The 23,600-nt window shown below is 40.2% G+C and overlaps 1 protein-coding gene across 3 annotated transcripts; it reads left to right on the top strand.

The window, feature by feature from the left end:
* Positions 1 to 224: 224 nt before the first annotated feature.
* Positions 225 to 23,375, top strand: LOC133747069 (myosin-4). 3 transcript variants are annotated; one of them, XM_062175202.1, is made up of 38 exons: positions 225 to 428; positions 517 to 660; positions 1,023 to 1,179; positions 1,842 to 1,869; positions 1,967 to 2,074; positions 2,491 to 2,587; positions 2,739 to 2,802; positions 2,954 to 3,052; positions 3,160 to 3,263; positions 3,839 to 3,977; positions 4,577 to 4,695; positions 4,797 to 4,946; positions 5,480 to 5,650; positions 7,138 to 7,444; positions 8,276 to 8,349; positions 8,906 to 8,993; positions 9,076 to 9,193; positions 9,520 to 9,643; positions 9,737 to 9,873; positions 9,993 to 10,248; positions 11,119 to 11,361; positions 11,647 to 11,823; positions 12,046 to 12,191; positions 12,460 to 12,550; positions 12,637 to 13,026; positions 13,527 to 13,653; positions 14,087 to 14,205; positions 14,334 to 14,530; positions 18,543 to 18,726; positions 18,807 to 18,972; positions 19,073 to 19,197; positions 19,463 to 19,771; positions 20,332 to 20,535; positions 21,108 to 21,233; positions 21,325 to 21,495; positions 21,581 to 21,685; positions 21,783 to 21,878; positions 23,223 to 23,375. In XM_062175202.1, exons 1-38 carry the CDS (start codon positions 225 to 227, stop codon positions 23,373 to 23,375), a joined length of 5,817 nt encoding a protein of 1,938 aa, XP_062031186.1. The 3 variants fall into 3 exon arrangements, with proteins under 3 accessions (XP_062031186.1, XP_062031187.1, XP_062031185.1); XM_062175203.1 differs by having other exon boundaries at positions 1,967 to 2,081; positions 2,495 to 2,587; positions 7,138 to 7,438; XM_062175201.1 differs by having other exon boundaries at positions 1,967 to 2,081; positions 2,495 to 2,587.
* Positions 23,376 to 23,600: the final 225 nt, after the last annotated feature.

The following is a 23,600-nucleotide window of genomic DNA, read 5'->3' as shown; positions in this document are numbered from 1 at the left end:
TTAGGCTATAATGGGGGACTCCATGCAAGTCAATGGGCTACTTTCTCAGCACCTTGACACAGCACACAGGAGTGATCTCTAAAGGCAGAGGTGTGGAAGCTAGTGCAGCAAATTAAATGTGTGAAAGTAAAATCAGACAATCATTCAGCCTAACTCCACCTCAGTGTGGCCCTTTCTCCCCCTAGGTGCACCTTGTGCTGAGCTGCCATCAGTAATCTGCAGCCATGAGTTCCGACGCCGATATGGCTGTTTTTGGGGAGGCGGCCCCTTACCTCCGCAAGTCTGAAAAAGAGCGAATTGAAGCTCAGAACAAGCCTTTCGATGCCAAGAATTCTGTCTTTGTGGTGGACCCCAAGGAGTCCTATGTGAAAAGCACAATTCAGAGCCGGGAAGGGGGAAAAGTGACTGTGAAGACAGAAGCTGGTGCTGTAAGTAGAGAGAGGGAGGGAGGGGACATAATCGATATCCATATCTACTCCTTTCTTGGTACCCGCTGGCTCCTTGCTTTCTTAACAGACTGTCACAGTGAAGGAGGACCAAGTCTTCTCCATGAACCCTCCCAAATATGACAAGATCGAGGACATGGCCATGATGACTCACCTGCACGAGCCTGCTGTGCTGTACAACCTCAAAGAGCGCTATGCAGCCTGGATGATCTACGTGAGTGGCCCTGCAAAGTTCCTCACCCCATGTGCTTACTGTGTTTGCTCGAACAAATTACAGACTCTATTTTCAGATTTTACTATTGCAATGTTTGCTTAAGACCCATCATTGGGTTAATGTTGTAAATTCTGATAGATTTAAAATGTACATGTGTAAAACCAAACTGAGTTTGTTGGAAAACAGAAGCATTTTACACAGCAGCAGGTGAGAAAGGACAGCAACAAGTGGATGGATAAACTCTTCACCCTGAGGAGAACTAACACAGTACTTAGGGCCCTCACCCCTGACCCTGACACCAGGATTTCTAAGGTAGATTACTGAAGCGATCGATAACTGCACAACTCTGTCCCTTCCCACAGACCTACTCGGGCCTCTTCTGTGTCACCGTCAACCCCTACAAGTGGCTGCCGGTGTACAACCCCGAGGTGGTGACAGCCTACCGAGGCAAAAAGCGTCAGGAGGCCCCGCCCCACATCTTCTCCATCTCTGACAACGCCTACCAGTTCATGTTGACTGGTGAGTCCATAATTGCAATTTCTATAGCCATGGGTAAAACAGTTGTATACTGATAAGAAAGGAGACATAGAGTCAGCTCTTTGAGAATAAAATACTTGGCACAAATAATAATAAAATTGGGGGACGATATTTAGAATAAAATGCACCAGTTCCAAAAATATAGAGAATTTCCTTAGATTTCTAAACCAAAGTCCAAATTAATTAGTGCTAATTCCAATTTTTAAATTACCCAAATGTAGGCATCAACTCTTCATTTTAATTGTAGCTAAAATATCATCTTGCCTAAAAACTAAGCTGAGAAATCTCACAATGACAAATTGTGGCAAGCACTATGTGAAACTTTGGATTGGACACTGACAAATGATAGAATTTTGAACTATGAACAGGTGACCAAATGGAACATGAAAGTGTTATTTATCTGATAGTCACAGATTATTCTCATGGGTAAAACGGTGAAACAATATGTTATGATTTTTAATCACATTAAAGGTACATAATCGCACATCTTTTGCTATTTATTTTAAAAATCACGTAAAAAGCAAAACACAAAATTACACAGTTTTTTGTAAGTGGGAATTGTAAAAGACAACTGAGTTTTGCAAGTACTGTTAGTCTAGGCGCTGTATGTGTGTTTAACATTATCTTCTGTTTCTTTTTCACAGATCGTGAGAACCAGTCAATCCTGATTACGTAAGTAATTTTCATAGCTTTCTTTCTGTTGAGTTTTGACCATTGTAGTGGTTACTACTGCCTTATATTCTGACCATTTTTCCCTTTGGACGTTCAGCGGAGAATCTGGTGCAGGGAAGACTGTGAACACGAAGCGTGTCATCCAGTACTTTGCAACAATTGCAATCACTGGGGACAAGAAAAAAGAGGAACCCACTTCTGGAAAAATGCAGGTGGGTATGATATTCATTCAAAGATGGAGGAAAGAACAGATTTAAGAAAAAATCTGATCAAAGTACTTCAAAACTACAGCAATCAATTGTATGTGATGTCAGAATTTGGAAAATAACTCTTGGAAGGGTTTGCAAGGATGAAATGGATAAGTCAGTGTAAGTGGAACAAGCGTTAAGTTTCCACAACCATGTGTTAGGAGGGAAAAGTGGGCCTGAGGGGAACAGAAATCAAAGACACACCACTGGAGCATCCCACTCCCCAATCTGCCATCCTTTTGACTCATGTTAGAAAGCTCAAAGAATACTGCGTGGAGACAAAATGCAAGGGAAAGAGGACAGTGAGAAGTTATTTTAACAGACTGCAACTCATCCTCTTTAGGGTCTCTTTATCTGTCTTATTCATTTCTCTTAAGGGGACCCTTGAAGATCAAATCATCAGTGCCAACCCCCTACTGGAGGCCTTCGGCAATGCCAAGACCGTGAGGAATGACAACTCCTCTCGCTTTGTAAGTGTCTTGGTCTTCCTCTTCATGTGAGAATCAACACTGGCACTTCCATACATGTAGTATCAGTACCTTTTCCATCTATTTGGTTCATGACTAAAGAAACAGCTTCAACCTTTAATATGTACAATGACCCTTCCTTTGCCTTTTTAAGGGTAAATTCATCAGAATCCATTTTGGTGCCACAGGCAAATTGGCTTCTGCAGATATTGAAACATGTAAGTTAATAAATACTAGTGGCTGAAAATCTTTTTCTTTGGGAATACATATAGGAAATTCTTGCCCTTACTTATATTGTGTGACATTTTCAAATGCTTAATTTTTCAGTTGTAACCTTTTCTCTTAAGTGTGCTTAATTTGACTTTCCAGATCTGCTAGAAAAGTCTCGAGTTACTTTCCAGCTAAAGGCTGAAAGAAGCTACCATATATTTTATCAAATCATGTCCAATAAGAAGCCAGAGCTTATTGGTGAGAAGCATTTTTGATGTATTTCTGCCAAGGAAGCTAGGAAATCCCACTGAGTTATTTTTGATGACCAAAGTAACTCTGAATATTTTTCCTTTCCTTGTATTCAGAAATGCTTCTGATCACCACGAACCCCTACGACTTCGCCTTTGTCAGCCAAGGTGAAATTACTGTGCCCAGCATTGATGACCAGGAAGAGCTGATGGCCACAGATGTAAGTAATGAGTACAAAGCAGGAAAAGACCAATTCATTTTCCAACGTACAGCAGTTCCCCCTATTAGATCTGTTCCTATTTGTAAGTAAATCCTGATAATTGTAAAAAAAAAATAAAGAAAGATTATAAATAGGCAATATAACCTTTTAGGTTTTCTTACACCTGGAATAGTATTATAGGATATTTCAAAGCCCTTCTGCCACATGCATTAGAAAACTTCAAAGTCTGTAATGAATGCTAGGTCTGTGGTATTCCTTGCCTCGTTGCTTCTTTTTATTCTTCCTTATCTTACTGGTCGTTCTTGGCCAGTATGTCAAGAGACCATAAGGAGCATGTGCCTAAGGAACAAGGGCAAGCTGCCATGGAAAAATGTCTTTGAGTCCCAACTGAGCTGAGTGTGGAGAAGTCTCATAACGTCCCTACTGCCCAAGGGACTATGGGTGTCTTTTGAAAATGGCAACTTGCTATTCTGAGACAAGGCGTGTTGAGGGAAAAGGGGATGCAGCCCGCTGTGTCTAGGGGGAGTCTGTCATAGTGATAATGAAGAGGTAATGAAATTCACCTCTTTCAACAGAGTGCCGTGGACATCCTGGGTTTCACCCCGGATGAAAAGGTGGCCATTTACAAGCTCACTGGGGCTGTGATGCACTATGGGAACCTGAAATTCAAGCAAAAGCAAAGGGAAGAGCAGGCTGAGCCAGATGGCACTGAAGGTAACACCCCGATTGCTATCTTTCTTTCCTCAGAACCAACACCATGAGTTTTCCAGAGGTAGAGGCTGTGTTTTTACTTTCTTTGACTTATCTTCTGAGGTGTGAAAGTGTCAGAGAAGGAAATGAATGATACACTGTCTGGTGTGTTAAATGAGCAGATTTGTGGAGATACGTGATTTCTGTCCACTCCATTCTTCGCTGACTTCTTGTAGGCTAAAATTTGCTATGCAAGTACAACATTTTTTTATTCCAATGAGTAATCTATGTGCCCACATGCACAAAATGAAATAGAAATCTCAATTCTCCTACCACTACTATATTAGGGTTTCTCAAATTATATTTTATCTGTGGTCTACTTTCACCATATTTTAAATATCCCACAGAAACCTGATTCCCCAAACTATAGTTTATCATTACAAGAACTGTCTAAAATTAGTGTGAATGGTGACAATGCCTTGAAGAAACATGAACAAATGAATAGGTTTCACAGCATTTGTGCGCGAGTCTTTGAGAGCAACCTTTCTTCTTTGTCATCATCATTCACATTTTTCCATTGTGCAAGGCATAGCCAGTTTAACTGTTCTCCCCTTGTTCCATAGTTGCTGACAAAGCTGCCTATCTGACAAGTCTGAACTCTGCTGACCTGCTCAAAGCCCTCTGCTACCCCAGGGTCAAGGTCGGCAACGAGTATGTCACCAAAGGCCAGACTGTGCAGCAGGTAAACATGACTTAAACCCCCTTGTTCATTTGAACAACAGGAGACTCAAGAGTTCTGTGTTGCAGCCAGTTCATAAAACTAAACCCCCTCTCTTCTTCAAGGTGTACAATGCAGTGGGCGCTCTGGCCAAAGCCATCTATGAGAAGATGTTCCTGTGGATGGTCACCCGCATCAACCAGCAGCTGGACACCAAGCAGCCCAGGCAGTACTTCATCGGGGTCTTGGACATTGCAGGCTTTGAGATCTTTGATGTGAGTAGAGAACAGACTTTGATTTAAGTAGAAAATCAGCAAACCTAAATCGCCAGTCATTAAATCAATCTCATTAGGCAATCAAAATTGTCTTTACAAAAAGTACAAACTGTAGTCCTTGTCAAAAGGCTCTTTGAAGAGACATGAAAACAAGTAAATACGTATAAATAGGGAAAGAGAGAGAATTCTATTGTTTCAAGTCTAGAAGTCTCATGGAACAATCCATGAAAGCTTAGCATATTCAAAATCTAGCCAGGATCCAAGCAGATGAGTATAAAAACACTTTCTTAAATTGTTCTAAGGGAATTTTTAAGACTCTTCATTTAACAAATAGTACTTTGCTTAATATGCATGATTTCATGAAGTTACTTAGCAAAGTATTTGAAACTCAGATCTCCTTTGTTTAAAATTATTAAGAAAACGAAGTTTATAATTTAGTAAACTAATGTTTTAAATTCAAAAGAAAATATTGGTGACATCTCTATAGACACAAATACGTGTGAGTAATTTCCTGTATTCATGCTTTCTTATAGTTCAATAGCCTGGAGCAGCTGTGCATCAACTTCACCAACGAGAAACTGCAACAGTTTTTCAACCACCACATGTTCGTGCTGGAGCAGGAGGAGTACAAGAAGGAAGGCATTGAGTGGGAGTTCATTGACTTCGGGATGGACCTGGCTGCCTGCATTGAGCTCATCGAGAAGGTTCGTATGACTTTTCAAACCTTCCGATTAGGAAAAAAACTGCTCACTTCCCTATGCTTAACTACAATCCCAATTCTCAAAGAAGAGTTGTGTTTCGTGTCACATTTGTGACTGATCAATCATGAGGCATGTCACAGGTGGTATTATTAATGAATAAAGATAGTAGTTGGCAGAAAAATGATTATTACATATATACATGGAATTGCATTTCTCCATATAATCACCTCACTCTCTTTTATTCCTATATGATTTCATGCATATGGTAGAAAAGGACAAAATTACAGCAAGTCCTCTGAGTACTGTAATTAACCCTGGTGTACCCATGGCAATGTACTGTGCATGCCTCATCCCTTATTTGTAGCAAGGCAGCAGAGAGGTTGGATGGTTACCCCTTCAACTGCTACAGTCATTAATTCCTTCTCAATTCATGATGACTATTGAATAAACACCAAACTTCAATATGACCTCAGCTAGAAAATGAGTCCTGAGGGTGCTCCATTATCAAGGGGATGGAGCAATAGTTATGCTAGATTTGGATATGTTACAACTCATCAAGCAATCATTCAATACTTTCAAAAGTGTACTGGGAGCTCAATGTGATCCTACTGGCATTAATAAAGTATACTTGTATGTGTGAACCTTACCCTAAGCAATGGGAAGGAGGAAATAAATGCAATTGATATCCAAGAAAACTCCAAATGCTCAGGTCAAAATCCACAAAATCATGGCGATAAGAGCATAAAAGCAGATTAGGTCTGTGTGATTTGAAAAAGATGTGAATGTGGTCATGTAAGATTTCAATTATTCATGAAAACTGTATGGTCCTCAGGAAAGGCATTCATTTTCTTCTCTAGTGTTTCAGTTTCTGGATAATCAAAAATAGCTTTTGAGAGGCAATTTGCGAATTTGTAAAATCATCAATGTTGAATTTTCTTTCAATCTTTCACATAAAATTTGCCACTGAAAAGAGACAAATTGCTTAGAAAGCAAAACCAAATTACCATCACTTAAGTCCACGGTGGTGGGGGGGGGGGATCAGAGCTTAAAGTACAAACAGTTTTAATGACACAACACGAGATGCACTTTTCTCCTCAGAATAGTTCATTTTTAGTCATTATACACAATTTCTCTTCTCTTCAAATTTTCATCATGTCTAGATTTGAGGGGAAGGAAGTTAAAGAGTCAGTAGGAAAGAAAGTATTCAGATAGATACACATGAAATAAAAGTTCAGTCTGGGAACTGTATGACAGACTTGGATTTTACATACTGAACAAAGTCTGCCAAAGCACAAATGGACCTTTTCATTGTCTTTCTAGCAAATGTTTCCCATATATTCTTGGTACATAATAATTGTTCCATACTCCAGTAGCAGACCACAGATCATCATGGAGGCCTATATAATTTATTGTTCCAAGGCTTTAACCATGGAAATCACTGGAGCATAATTTTCTGAGAGACACATCACACTGTTTCTCCTTTTTTTCAGCCTATGGGCATCTTCTCCATCCTGGAAGAGGAGTGCATGTTCCCCAAGGCCACAGACACCTCCTTCAAGAACAAGCTGTATGAACAGCACCTGGGCAAGTCCAACAACTTCCAGAAGCCCAAGCCTGCCAAAGGCAAGGCTGAGGCCCACTTCTCGCTGGTGCACTACGCGGGCACCGTGGACTACAACATCGCCGGCTGGCTGGACAAGAACAAGGACCCCCTGAACGAGACTGTGGTGGGGCTCTACCAGAAGTCTGGAATGAAGACTCTGGCTTTCCTCTTCTCTGGGGCGCAAACTGGTGAAGGTAATTTTAAACAACATCAGTGAGTTCCAAGAATCACAAAATAAAAATACATTGTTTATCAGAGACAGGGAACAGTTACAGCAAAACCTAACATTAAAAATACGGGCCAATATGGGTCCAATGAATTGAAGCATATTTAATAACTGTGATACAGTCTCCTAATCACACACTTTCAGAGCTGAAATTGACACCGTGGATGATTTCATTTCATCAGTGAAAAAACAGAGACTTGAAGAGGCTGAGTGATTTACTCAGAACCCTACATACTTAACAGTATTGATTCCTTCAAGGACCCAGCTAATCTGGAGATAAGAAAATCATTTGTAGGGCTCTGGTGCTTGGGAAATTGAAGCTCTGTTCCTTTAAGTGCTCAAAGACTAGGTGTGCAAGTAACAATGTGGAATTATAGGAAACAGGACTTCCCTTCAGGGAGCAGAGGCTCACCTAGCTGAGACCAAGCAGGCAACTCCGTTTACTCTGGGGTACTGGAGTGGAGTTACTACTTTGTCTGAGGCAATTGCCTCAGGGAACTGACAGGCTGGTTTGGAATAGGAGACTCCTATCCCCTATCTACAACTACCTTTTTCACAATTCTTTCATTTTACTTGTTTCGTTTTCTTATTTTTTTCCCCGAATGCTTAGAGCGTGAGACAGTATTTATATTTTCTTATTCTAAAATTGAGGGCAAAGAGATATGGAAAGACGAACAGGAATGATGCATGTGAATAAGTGCCAGCTGAAACCTCAAAGGGAATTTGGGCAGTCCTGATGTCTATGGGTAATACCTAAAAGAACCGTTACAAAGAGTCATAACTTTGCTTTATCTTTCAGAGGGTGGTGGTGGCGGAAAGAAAGGTGGCAAGAAGAAGGGTTCTTCTTTCCAGACAGTGTCAGCTCTTTTCAGGGTACAGTATACTCTTGAATTTTGGAGGAATATTTTTGTAAAAAAAATAAAATAAAATTATCCTAACAGAAAAAAAATTAAGATCTTTAAAAGTTAAGAAAGAAGTGATATATTAAAAAAAAATCTGGAAAATTTTAACAACAACAAAAAAAGACACATTTTGTGTCTTCACATCAAACCTATGACAAATGTACCCTTTCTGCTAATCTCCAGAACTAAGAGATCTGGCATTGAACAAACTTCCCACAAAATCAAACCCACTTTTAAAAGCAAATACTGCCTCCATTGCATTTACTCCATCTGACCAAAGTCCCAACACAAATGTTCTTTGACCAGCAGTGCTTTAGAATCACAAACCGAAATGGGCCGATTGTGTGGAATCTGTAATTTCCTACCAATACTCCACATGGACATTCCTTCAGGCCATTGTGATTAGGTTTTCTTTGAGGTGGCTCATCAGAACGTGAAACTGGAGCAAAATTAACATGGGTCACTGATGGGGACTCTTATGTAGATGCAACTAGAAATGACTTCAAACGTTTCATATGGTTTTATAGGAGAATTTAAATAAGCTGATGACCAACTTGAGGAGCACCCACCCCCACTTTGTACGCTGCCTCATTCCCAATGAGACTAAGACTCCTGGTAAGACACTTCTGATATCCCAGTGAGACTGCAGTGTGCCTTCTGTTTAGACTGTTATAGAAAATATACCTTTTTTTTTTAGGGGCCATGGAGCATGAACTGGTCCTGCACCAGCTGCGGTGCAACGGGGTGCTGGAGGGCATCCGCATCTGCAGGAAGGGCTTCCCAAGCAGAATCCTGTATGCTGACTTCAAGCAGAGGTCCGTGTCTCGTTATTTCTCCCTCTCAATGCCTTAGTCTGTAACAAGATCACTACATAATTCAAAGATTTTAAATGAAAATTTATTTCATTTAAAATGAAATTCAATTGTTGTAAATGTGATCACTAAAGAAGGAAATTTAGGACTGTATTATCATAAGATTTTGTCACATATATTATCTCAGATTTTACATCAAGGACTGCTTGATTTTTTTAATGGCATTTTGTCCCATAAAATATTATTCATCATCTCTTCAATAGCTACTAAGTGTTCTTTTTATTTTAGTGAAGAAAAACCCCATTTTTATATTATTTTTATTCTGACAGATACAAGGTGTTGAATGCAAGTGCCATCCCAGAGGGTCAGTTCATTGACAGCAAGAAGGCTTCTGAGAAACTTCTAGGGTCTATTGACATTGACCATACCCAGTACAAATTTGGTCACACCAAGGTACCGCCAGCCTAAATTTCTATTTATCATAACTTCATCATTTTTGATTTTCTCATGAATGGAAATAATAAACTTAATGTGTTATTTGTCAAGGTTTTCTTCAAAGCTGGCTTGTTGGGACTTCTAGAGGAGATGCGAGATGAAAAATTGGCTCAACTCATCACACGCACTCAAGCCATATGCAGAGGCTACCTGACAAGAGTGGAGTTTAAGAAGATGATGGAGAGGAGGTGAGGGACCAAGCACCTGGCTTCTTTTCCCACACTTTCGTAACGGAATCCAGTGTAGTCATTACTTTTCTCACTTTCCACATTCTTCTTCATTTACATCTATTTTTCTTTTCATACAGAGAGTCCATCTTCTGCATCCAGTACAATATCCGTGCCTTCATGAACGTCAAGCACTGGCCCTGGATGAAGCTCTACTTCAAGATCAAGCCTCTCCTCAAGAGTGCAGAGACAGAGAAGGAGATGGCCAACATGAAGGAAGAATTCAAAAAAACCAAAGAAGAGCTGGCTAAGTCAGAGGCAAAAAGGAAGGAACTGGAAGAAAAGATGGTGGCTCTGATGCAAGAGAAAAATGACTTACAACTCCAGGTTCAAGCTGTGAGTATTACACATTGCACAGTTCACCCACATCTCATTTTCCAAACACTATCTGACTAGGTATGAGAATTGGTCTTTAATTTAAGGTTTAAGAATAATTTCCCCCTGAAACACTTATGATTGTTTGTCTTTCAAAATTACTCACACTCAACCTAAAGAAGGAACAGAAGCAAAGCTACATATTATGCTGCTTTTGTTCATACGTGCATTCATAAATAGCTTGTCTTTGCACTTCTCCTTGGTCAGCTTAGCGATGTTTTCATCTAGGCCTGCCATCTCTTCTGTGAGGTTTTTCACCTTCATAGTTTGGATAAAAAGTATTAACAGAAAAGTTAATGGAAACTTGTTGTCTTGATGCAAATACTCTAGTGTCTTAGGACAGGGTCAGTTTGACCCTGTGCAAAGTCAAAGAACTTCCCCTAGACGCTGTTCTTTCTTTATAGGGCTTTCTTTTAGATTAGACTATTTTCTCTTTAGTGAACGTTTCTGAGCATTAAATAGCACTGCTATTGTTTTTATCAGACTGGGAAATAGGCTAAATGAAACCACACTTAATGTTAGAAAACTAAGTCCTGGATAAATAAGTGACTCTTTCAAAGCAGGAAAGGTTAGTAAGTTGTCGATATTTGACAGGTGACTAGTTTTATGATTTGACCTTCCACCCATGGATATTGGGGGAAAAGGTTATTATACCTCTCCAGTAGATTGAAATGATTAACATTTTATCCATTTCACTTTCCAAAGTTAGCAAGTAAATTGGTGCAAGTGTTGACCAAACGTGTAGTCACCGGTGTTTCTATCTTTTAATAAACTATTGCGTGTTTACAGATATAGATTAGCCAAATAAAAACGCTTAACTTCTCCCTTTAGGAAGCAGATGGGTTGGCTGATGCAGAGGAGAGGTGTGACCAGCTGATCAAAACCAAAATCCAGCTGGAGGCCAAGATCAAGGAGGTGACAGAGAGAGCCGAGGACGAGGAAGAGATCAATGCTGAGCTGACGGCCAAGAAGAGGAAACTGGAGGATGAGTGTTCAGAGCTGAAAAAGGACATCGATGACCTGGAGCTGACCCTGGCCAAGGTCGAGAAGGAGAAGCATGCCACAGAGAACAAGGTATGATTCGTGATCTATTTTAGATTATTTATCAATATCCTTCTTACTCAAGTCCCTTAATGGAAAGTTTAATCTTAAAATTATGGAGAGCAGAAAGAAAAACACTGCCATAGTTATGCCATCTCTTTAGTCTTCTCTACTTCTGTCTTTAGCTTCTATTTCTTATCAGCCAAGTTTCCATTTTCAATCTCAAACTGACCCTGTCCTAAGACACTAGAGTATTTGCATCAAGACAACAAGTTTCCATTAACTTTTCTGTTAATACTTTTTATCCAAACTATGAAGGTGAAAAACCTCACAGAAGAGATGGCAGGCCTAGATGAAAACATCGCTAAGCTGACCAAGGAGAAGAAAGCCCTCCAAGAGGCCCACCAGCAGACCCTGGACGACCTGCAGGCAGAGGAAGACAAAGTCAACACCCTGACCAAGTCTAAAACCAAGCTAGAGCAGCAAGTGGATGATGTAAGTGTAAAAAATAAAACATTTCCCCTTAAATGAAACAAACAATTGTGACATGAAACTATTACTGATGCTCAGAAGCCTTTAACTGCTGGTTAGTAAATAACAAAGTTCTCATGCTATTTGTTGCACCTTTTTTATTTTTCCTGCATATCACTGAAGGCTAGTGGCATAGGCTCAGTATGTAAGAACTGAATTTTTTTTAAAATTTCACTATAAATTTAGCTTGAAGGGTCCCTGGAACAAGAAAAGAAACTTCGCATGGACTTAGAAAGAGCCAAGAGGAAACTGGAGGGAGACCTAAAATTGGCCCAAGAATCCACAATGGATATAGAAAATGACAAACAGCAACTTGATGAGAAACTCAAAAAGTAAGTATAATTCAGCTGTAATCTGCTTATTGTATGTCATTACAGATAAATATATGTTCAAAAGATCTCTAAAATATTACTTCACAGCATGTGAGAAGAATGAATAATGACATTAATGGCTTTTTTATTTAATGAAAACAATATATTATTGACTTGTAAAACATGAACTATTTACTTCCCCAACACCAGCAGTAGAAATAATTCAATTATACGTACAACATAAGATCAGTAAAAGAATTGACTTTGAGCTAATGTGTTGTTCTAATAGGAAGGAGTTTGAGATGAGCAATCTACAAAGCAAGATTGAAGACGAACAGGCCCTTGCAATGCAGCTACAGAAGAAGATCAAAGAGTTGCAGGCAAGTCATAACCTCTACCTTTCCTCGGAAGTACAGGAAACCCAAGTTACCATGATTTCATATTAATGTTGATGTATCATTCCCAGGCCCGCATTGAGGAGCTGGAGGAGGAAATTGAGGCAGAACGGGCCTCCAGGGCCAAAGCAGAGAAGCAGCGCTCCGACCTCTCCCGGGAACTGGAGGAGATCAGCGAGCGGCTGGAAGAAGCCGGTGGGGCCACGTCAGCCCAGATCGAGATGAACAAGAAGCGGGAGGCTGAGTTTCAGAAAATGCGCAGGGACCTGGAAGAATCCACCCTGCAGCATGAAGCCACAGCAGCTGCTCTTCGCAAGAAGCACGCAGACAGCGTGGCCGAGCTCGGGGAGCAGATTGACAACCTGCAGAGGGTCAAGCAGAAGCTGGAGAAGGAGAAGAGCGAGCTGAAGATGGAGATCGACGACCTGGCCGGCAACATGGAGACCGTCTCCAAAGCCAAGGTCTTGATTAATTTGTCTGCTTTTCATCTTTATTTGCAACAATTCAAAACAACCACGTTTATGTATGACTATATATAGTGAAACTGCACAAAACATTAGGTGTTATCTGAAGTTTAACAGTTATTCTTAAAAATTGTTAAAAGTTTAACAATTGAATCACCTAACTTTTCATATCTTATTTGTGGAAATAACTTTAGATTTTTGTCTGAATTTCCATGACAGAATGCAATTACAAGAAAGTCTTATCCAAAAATCATACCCTACATGATGTAGCATATATACTCATTCTTTCCAAAAGAGAACAGTCTAATTTTGACAATCTTGTTGTCTGGCATTTAGTCAAAATTATATGCTTCTACTACTTCCTAGGCACCACACAGGGTTTTGATAGAAAAGTAAATAAAACTCAGCCCCTTCCCACCAGTAATTACTTATCTCCAAATCCCAGCCTTCCAAATAGAAATGCATTATCTTTTTTTGTTTTCCACTTCCCACCACAGGGAAACCTTGAGAAAATGTGCCGCACTCTAGAGGATCAGCTTAGTGAAGTGAAAACGAAGGAGGAAGAGCAACAGCGCTTAATCAACGAGCTGTCAGCCCAGAAGGCACGTCTGCACACGGAATCAGGTCAGTCAATGAGTATTAGCGGCCTTTGGAGAGGTGAAGAATAAAGGCGAAGTCTCTACCCATGAAACATTTCTTGGGCTCTGCATACCCACTTATCTTTTCTAAGTTACTCCTTGATCTTTCTATCATGAGAAGGTACAAAAATAAAAACAAAATACGATGCTTTTAAGCTATAATTCTGGGTGGAAAGAAGCTATCTAGGCTCAGAAGATTTTTGGTGCCTCAGCCTTACTCAAAAAATACCCCACATCCTAAAATAACAAAGAAAGCTCAGACATTTTTGAAGAAGCAAAAAATAATCTTCTCAACAGCACTGATGCTTTTGAGTTATTCTTTCATCATATGACATAAAATGGTCATAATGTTATTTTGTTCTTTAAATTATCCTTCACCCAGACAACAGAACTAAATCACTCATCTTTGTTTTCCACAGGTGAATTTTCACGGCAGCTAGATGAAAAAGATGCCATGGTTTCCCAGCTATCCCGAGGCAAACAAGCATTTACACAACAGATTGAGGAATTAAAGAGGCAGCTAGAGGAAGAGACTAAGGTGAGGTTTCTACAGTTAAGATGTTCAATTTTCAGTCACTTGAACTGTGCAACATGACACACTATTGACTTCACACAGAGAATACCAAAAGAACATAAACTTACATTACACACTTTTTCTTGGTCTAGGCCAAGAGTGCTCTGGCCCACGCCCTGCAGTCAGCCCGCCATGACTGTGACCTGCTGCGGGAGCAGTACGAGGAGGAGCAGGAAGCCAAGGCCGAGCTGCAGAGGGCGATGTCCAAAGCCAACAGTGAGGTTTCCCAGTGGAGGACCAAATACGAGACGGACGCCATCCAGCGCACGGAGGAGCTGGAGGAGGCCAAGTATGGGCATTTAGTGAGGGAGTTAGAGAAAAATCAAGAAAAAATGTTGAATAGGTGAAGGATTTCAGTCTGTTTTATTGCAAGGTGGTAGATTCTGCCATATTCTCCTTCTCACAGCCCACTATATGTCAGCAGGACAGGACCACAGTCTTTGTTCTATTCTGGTACAGAAGCATTTAAATTTGTTTCCACCTAAATAGATCACTATCAACACACATACATATGTTAAGTATAACTAATTTTCTAAAATTGAAGGGAAAATGGAAATATTGAGACTATCTGGTATACCATTATGAAAATTATAATTAACGATAATCAGGTTTTTCTTAGCTGGAGTACTGAATGTTCAGAATAAGACTACAATACATTGTCATCATTTTAAATAACAACTAGTATCAGTAGATTTATTTACAAACTATACATACTATTTGTAGCATTAACATTTTTAAGAGTTACATAAAAATTGGGAAAAATATTTTACTCTTTGTGAAGAAAGCCTTCCAAAATTTGATCTGTCTCAGCAGTTATTAGAATCAAACCAAATGAGAGGGTCTGGCAAGGATTTGCACAGGGAACATTCTGGTGAAGACTGTGAACTGGGAAAGTTTGTGAAGGAGGTAAATTGGTGAAGGAAGCAGTAAATAAGAATGTATGGGATATTTGGGAAATATAATAATGGAATAATATTTAGTGTCTGAAGTCATGAACCCAGGAAGATATTTTTTTTTAACTTTTATTTAATGAATATAAATTTCCAGTGTACAGCTTATGGATTACAATGGCTTCCCCCTCCCATAACTTCCCTCCCGCCCGCAACCCTCCCCTCTCCCGCTCCCTCTCCCCTTCCATTTGCATCAAGATTCATTTTCAATTCTCTTTATATACAGAAGATCAATTTAGTATAAAGATTTCAACAGTTTGCACCCACATAGAAACACAAAGTGAAACATACTGTTTGAGTACTAGTTATAGCATTAAATCACAATGTACAGCACATTAAGGACAGAGATCCCACATGAGGAGCAAGTGCACAGTGGCTCCTGTTGTTGACCCAACAAATTGACACTCTAGTTTATGGTGCCAGTAACCATCCTAGGCTGTCGTCGTGAGTTGCCAAGGCTATGGAAGCCTTCCAAGTTTACCGACTCTGATCATATTTAGACAAGGTCATAAAAGACAGGGTGAGGATAATAACCAATGATCCTAAGAGTGGCATTAACCAGGTCTGAACAATTATACAGCATTAAGTGGGGAAGAGGACCATCAGTACACACAGGTTGGGAGTAGAGCCATTGGAGGTAGAGTAGAGGTTATGATTACAAAGGAATGAGGCCCAAGTGCACTAGACAGGGCCTAGAACAAAGGACAGAGTCAATATTAGAGGAGCTAAGAAAGGTGCTGTCTAAGCTACAAGTAATTTTTCTGATTGAGAGGCAAATAGAACCTGATAGAAGGGGCTTGATAATAATCTGGTGGGCTTTAGGCCTTGTAAGTGAAGAGGCCCAGACCTATCTATCTCTTCAGATGGGGTACATCCTAAGGGAGGTGTGAACCTCCTAGGGGAAGGCACCCTGTTGACTTTCATTACTTGGCTGGCCTGGGAGGAGAGCTGGCCAGGTAAAGGCAGGGGGCATCTCTACCAAGAAATTTACAGTTCTGCCTTCAATGTTGCTGACCCTACTTGACCATACCCTCAGCTGCAGTGGTCACTTTGGAAGTTGGGCTGAGTGAAGGGCTTTTCAGCTTAGAGCCAATAAGATCTGTGGCTCTGACCTGGGCATCCTTCGACTCCAGGGCAGGTCCATTTCCAGTGATCCAACTCTTGGCAGAGCTGCCAGGGCTCTTCACAAGCTGACTTCTGCTGAAGCCCAGGCTTACCACATTACTGTATACTTCGCTGATGGCGAAGTGAATCTAGCTATGAGATTATTATTTAAGTTCTTATTTTGGCTATGCTATTACAGAAAAATGTTAGCCACCTCTTTTATAAGGTCTAAAGATTAAATTGTGCATCCTACAGATTCCTTCATAATAGAATTAGTTTCCTACCTTGAAGAGAATAGAGAAATGAAAGAACAAGTTGGGCTTAGAATAGAGAAATGAGGGAGCAAGTCCTAGATCGCTTGCTGACAATAGCAATATCACATGAATACTTAGCAAACCGTTTCAACCATTAGATAACAACTTAAGAAAACATTTACCAGAAGGTCCAATGCCTTCTATAAATTTTAAGAATCATGTATTTGAAAACACCTCTTAAATATCTAACATGGTGTAGTTTGTTTAACCAGTAAACTTAAGCACAACCATCTAAAATGTTTTTAGTTTCTTTCTACCAACACGTTTAAAACATATGATACACAGATTCAGGTCACTCAAATTAAAGTGTATCTTTGATTGATTTTAGCAGCTTAAATTTATGGACAATCTTATCTATAAGCCATTTAAAATAAAACTCTTAATAAAATTTCCCCATGTGGACATACAGTATGTACACACATATAATATAGCATAATAGACCAATATAGCAATTTTAATAATAGCTTTTAAAATCTTTAACTCTTTTTGTAGATTGCCAATTGATTTGAATTGCTTTTTGTTTTTAGTAACCTCAGTGAACCATACTTTCTCTCAGTTGGTACTGTTAATACATTATTGGCTTCATCTGTTTACAGAGCCATCCCAAAGTACTGACTACAATGGAAGTAGCTGGAAAAAGTCCATAGGAACCTATAGGAGGACAGCTAAATACAGAACCAACAACACTTTAATTTTAAGAGCAGCAAATCATATATAACTATGGATGACAAAAGACTTTAAGTCGCCATGTTTAAAATTATAAACTCATCAACCAACAACAGGCACTTGCTTACTTGACAGTATTTTTGAAAGCACCTGTAGGATTTTACAAGTATTTAACCCTTTAGGCCTCTGGGGCTTTCTCATTAAGACAACTATCATGTCTAGCAACACAAGATCATTAGACTTTTTAATTCTCAAACATTTGTATTAATAGCATTTTCCATTATAGAAACTTAAAGTCTGGTACCACATCACATCTTGACAGTCCTTCTAATATAATCCAAATAGACTGATTAGTTGGTGTCTCTATAAGATGAGAGACATAGGTCCTTTGATTTTTTCAGTTGGGCCCAAACTGGAAAAACCAAAGTCCAGGATTTACTGGAAATTTTAGAGACCAGATTGTTTGAAACTTTGATTTTTTGAATGCCTGTCAAGAATGCCTAGAAGGCTCAAAATCCAAAATATCTGGTTGAAATAAGATTTCTTAAAATCATGACATAACATAGACCAAATTTCATCATTGTTACAAGGTGATTATTCAAATCTTTGAAAATAAGCACATATTTAAATAACCCATAGCTCTTAATAAAAATTCAGCTGTTTTTGAACAATTAGAATTTAACAGACATCAAGAGAACATAATAGATTACTTTAACACATTGCTTTAACAGAGCATCAGAGTTTAATTCTATGTCAAAGAGAAATTGAGCTTCCTATGATCTTTTGCTGTGAGGTTTCCTTCCTTTACCTTCTTTCATATTGGTGACCATGTTTCGAACCCAGGAAGTTATTAACTGTATGACCTTGAACATGTCACTGTGGGGCTCAGTTTCTCTATCTGAATGTATCAGAAAATATTTAAGGATCTCACTCACTGCTAGCCTTCCACTCCTGGTTGCTAGTACTTCCTCACCTCACTTTCCCACTCACATGAGCATCCTCTCCCCTTTAACACACACACATGCAAAATGACTTCATAAATGTTTGACAACACCTGAGACAGTTACAGATAAAAACCTATCAGGGAAAACAGAACTCTCTAGAAGAGATAAAATGGGTACTTAGAAGCAATCTTACAAAAACTTAACCTATGGGTATAGGAGCAAAAACACCAGAGAAAATGTGCTTTCCTATTTAGCAGCTTTATAGAGTTAACTGCGGTGTCCTTGATTCTGCTCGTGTTCATTCATTCTGGCCAACTTTGCAGGAAGAAGCTGGCGCAGCGTCTTCAGGATGCTGAGGAACACGTGGAAGCTGTGAATTCCAAATGCGCTTCCCTTGAGAAGACGAAGCAGAGGCTCCAGAATGAAGTGGAGGACCTCATGATTGATGTGGAGAGATCGAATGCTGCCTGCGCAGCTCTTGACAAGAAGCAGAGGAACTTTGACAAGGTAGCCCGTGGTGATGGGCTCCCTGTGGGAAGAAAGACATCATGCACGGCCTCAGAGGCTCACTCTCAATGTACTTGTAGGTTCTGGCGGAGTGGAAACACAAGTACGAGGAAACTCAGGCTGAACTTGAGGCCTCCCAGAAGGAGTCCCGTTCTCTCAGCACTGAAGTGTTCAAGGTGAAGAATGCCTATGAGGAGTCCCTGGATCACCTTGAAACCCTAAAGCGGGAGAATAAGAACTTACAGCGTGAGTCATTCTAGTCATCCTACTTCAAAGATAGCACGGATATATTTTTGGAAGTTTTCATTCCCCTCAATTGATTTTGATATTTTATTTTAAACTACAGAAGAGATTTCTGATCTGACCGAGCAAATCGCAGAGAGCGGGAAGCACATCCATGAGTTGGAGAAAGTAAAGAAACAGATTGATCAAGAGAAGAGTGAACTGCAGGCTGCCCTGGAGGAAGCAGAGGTACGTATTTCATTTGCTCACCCATACATTATAAATAAACTGAAAAATGAATAGCAATTGAGATCTACCAGGTTGTAAATCTTTAGAGGATAGCACATATAATTCAGTGAAAAATGAATTGTACCTTGGGAATGCAGAACTAATAATAGAATAAATTAAGAGGTATGACAGTTTGTGGGGTTTTTTTTTAAATGCCTTCTTAGAGAAAGCATTGCAATATGGGGGAAGAAGCTCTTTGGATAACCTACATGTTGCTTTTATTAAGGGATCTCTTGAGCATGAAGAAGGCAAAATTCTTCGCATCCAACTTGAGTTGAATCAGGTGAAATCTGAGATCGACAGAAAAATTGCTGAGAAGGATGAGGAAATTGACCAGCTGAAGAGAAACCACATCAGAGTGGTGGAGTCGATGCAGAGCACGCTGGATGCGGAGATCAGGAGCAGGAATGATGCTCTGAGAGTCAAGAAGAAGATGGAGGGAGACCTCAATGAGATGGAGATCCAGCTGAACCACGCCAACCGCCAGGCTGCTGAGGCAATCAAGAATCTTAGAAACACACAAGGAATACTGAAGGTACGCTGTGGGGTAAACACACATGGTGTGGTATGGTCTAGGCAACACCATATAACCCAAACTTCAAGGTTGTATGAGGACCATAAATCTTAAGTAATCCAGATAACAAAATTTTATACACATAGTTGAAAAAAGAACTTAGTTCTGAAAGGCCCAGGATAAGAGTTTTTTTTGTTTTGTGTGTGTGTGTGTGTGTGTGTGGTTTTTTTTTTTTTTTTTTGTCATCTGAAGAGGAGACAAAGAGGTGACAAGTGGGAAGACAGGAAGTAATCAGCTACATCAGCTACATATGATTGATCAAACTGCCTCATTTATCTGGACTTCACTTGTTTAATGGAGAAAATAACACCACTGAACCATCTTACTTTTTCTGATTCAGATCTAAAATAATATAACATCATATTCTTTTGAGTAAAACTGCTTCTCTAGCCTATAAAGGCTCTGTCATTAAATGTAGTTGCAGACTGTTTTCTACCCTGAGTTATTAAGATCAAAGTGTGTGCATGACCCTAAATCACTTTAACTGGGGCAGGTGTAAATCTTTTTCTCTTTCTGTGCAGGACACTCAGCTACATTTGGATGATGCCGTCAGAGGCCAAGATGACCTTAAAGAACAACTGGCCATGGTGGAGCGCAGAGCTAACCTGATGCAGGCTGAGATTGAAGAGCTCAGAGCATCCCTGGAACAGACTGAGAGGAGCAGGAGAGTGGCAGAGCAAGAGCTCCTGGATGCCAGTGAGCGTGTGCAACTCCTGCACACTCAGGTGAGGCTCGGGACTATCACTCAACAAAGACAGTCTTGGAAGCTGAAGATGATTGGAGAAGATAAGCTTGTTTATAAAATAAGGCATAATCCTTCTAGGAGTCCCACCCTAGAGTTCTGAAAAATGTACAATTGATGTAAGTACTGGGACCTTGCTGGTTCACAAGTATATTATGTATTGAAGACTAGTATAATCAATGATTTGAAACAATATGGAGTTCTAGAAACATTTATAAAGAAGTGCAAATATCCATGTACATGACACCAGTAGCCATCTTGTCTTTTCCAACTCTATGCTATCAATAGGCAAATAAAATAGAGAATGATGATAAGCCATCAAATAACATTCATGTATCATGTAGGAACATAAGGATATATATAAAAAGATACAAATTCAAATTCCTTGAAGCCATCAGAGTTGCTATTAACATTTGTTGTTTATGGTGGATTTGTTCAATAAACGGTGGCATATCTTTGCAATTTTAATGTTACCCTAGCTACAATGACAATGTGGAGGGTTATGATATAATTCAATGTATTTTCCTTCTTTTTTTTAAAATTAATTTTAATCAGAACACCAGCCTGATCAACACCAAGAAGAAGCTGGAGACAGACATCTCCCAAATCCAGGGAGAGATGGAGGACATTGTCCAGGAAGCCCGCAACGCAGAGGAGAAGGCCAAGAAGGCCATCACTGATGTGAGCGCAGGGCAACACACTGGGCGGTCAGACTTGGATCACGACATGCTCCCTCCCCTCTCTTAACTCAGTCTGTTTTACTGCTGGGTAGGCGGCCATGATGGCGGAGGAGCTGAAGAAGGAGCAGGATACCAGCGCCCACCTGGAGCGCATGAAGAAGAACATGGAGCAGACGGTCAAGGACCTGCAGCACCGCCTGGACGAGGCCGAGCAGCTGGCGCTCAAGGGCGGCAAGAAGCAGATCCAGAAGCTGGAGGCCAGGGTGGGTGTCCACACCGTCACTGGATTCCAGCCTGCTCGTAAGACTAGTTACAGCCACAGTGTTACATGCCTTTGATCTCTTGCAGGTGAGGGAGCTTGAAAATGAGGTTGAAAGTGAGCAGAAGCGCAATGTCGAGGCTGTCAAGGGCCTGCGCAAGCATGAGAGGAGAGTGAAGGAACTCACTTACCAGGTGACTAGCCTTCCCATGTTTCCAGGCCTGCAGCTTTCAAGAAGTTAAAATCAGGGGTTGAGTTCAAATAATTGGCACTATCTGTTGCCTCTTTCAGACGGAGGAGGACCACAAGAATGTTCTCAGGCTGCAGGACTTGGTGGACAAGCTGCAAAGCAAAGTTAAAGCCTACAAGAGACAAGCTGAAGAGGCTGTGAGTATCTCCACAGGGAACGGAAAGGCTCAGGACCAGAGTCAGGCTTCATGGGGCCTGAAATTTGCAGAATTTAAAGGACTTTCTTGGAGGCAAAGAATGTAACACTGGGAATACAAAGGTACCGTGAAACTGAATCTTCATTTAGAAAGGGAAAAAGTTGCCACAAATTCCTGGAGCTTCAGGGATTCCGGCTGCTTTCTGCTGAAATCTCTTTAAGCAATTTTCCAGATAAGCTAATATATAACTACTTCTTGGGTGCAATGTACTTCCCTTCCTAACTAGAAAACTCTACAATTCCCAGCGGTCATAGGACCTGCAAGAACCCACAAGGGACTAGATCCTAAGCTTTTCTTAACTTCATGATAAATCCATCACAGGATTTTTTTTTTTCCAATTTGACTACAGTTATTTTTTTTATCCTGTCACTTCTGAAACCATTGTTAAGGTTCTCTGCAAAGCAACACCATTGTTGTACCTATTCTTAAAGTTTGTTTTATAGAAACAAGATTGAATCAGCTCCCTTCCACCTCGATTTATTTATTCACTTGAATAAGATTTATTTATTCACTTGAAAGAGTTAGAGAGAGAGAGAGAAAGAGAGAGAGGAAGAAACAGAGAATTTCTTCCATCCACTGGTTCACTCCCCAGGTGGCCACAACACCAAATACCGGGCCATGCTGAAGCTAGGAATTTCATCTGGGTATTCCACATGGGTCCCAGGAGCCCAAGTACTTGGGCCATTCTCTGCTGCTTTTCCCAGGCCACTAGTGGGAGCTGCCCCAGAAGTGGAGCGGCTGGAACATGAACTGGAGCCTAAATGGGATACTGGCATTGCAGGCTCCAGTTTTACTTTCCATGCCACAATGTCAGCTCTTGTCATTGTAACATCTTAAATTTGCCAGGAAGACAGTCAGGCGAGAGTCTTGTCGGGGAGGGAGGTTGTAAGCATACTCAACAAGAGAGGCAAGTTTGTGTGGTATCCTGTCCCTAAATCAGTATAAGGAGACTCCAAAAAGCTCATGGAAATGGAATTAAAAGGTAAGTTTATTTTGTTGTGAAAAATTTTTGAAACACTGGCAGTTTTTCACCATATGCATTTCCCATGAACTTTTAAAGGGCCCTTTGTGTATATGATTGCAAAAATCTTTTCTACCAAAACAAACTTGTTGTTTAATTCCATTTTCTATTAACTTTCTGAAATACTTCCCACATCACCAAATAGCAAAATCTTTGCTTTCTCACTCATAAAGGAAACCCTATAGTTGCTTCTAGCAGCAAAGGCAATGAGAATCAGAAAAAGTCAGAATTTTCTTGTTCTCTCTTATGCATTTCCATTCACAGGAGGAACAATCCAATGTCAACCTCTCCAAATTCCGCAAGCTCCAGCACGAGCTGGAGGAAGCCGAGGAAAGGGCTGACATTGCTGAGTCCCAGGTCAACAAACTGCGGGTGAAGAGCAGAGACGTCCACTCAAAAGTCATAAGTGAAGAGTGATCCATTGTATTGCTAAAAGGTGACCAAAGAAATGCACAAAATGTGAAGTTCTTTGTCACTATCTTGTACATCAAGTAAATAAAATCTGCAATTTTGCAATCTAAAAATACATGTCTCTTAATTATAAGCTCTCATTATAAATAATTCATTTATTCACATTTGCTGAATTCTTACTATGAGCAACAGACATGAAGACAAAAATAAAATGTCAGCAGCAAACCCACT

Source organism: Lepus europaeus, chromosome 18 (genome assembly GCF_033115175.1).
Source record: "Lepus europaeus isolate LE1 chromosome 18, mLepTim1.pri, whole genome shotgun sequence".
NCBI lineage: Eukaryota > Metazoa > Chordata > Mammalia > Lagomorpha > Leporidae > Lepus > Lepus europaeus.
This window is presented reverse-complemented; position numbering and strand designations above follow the sequence as displayed.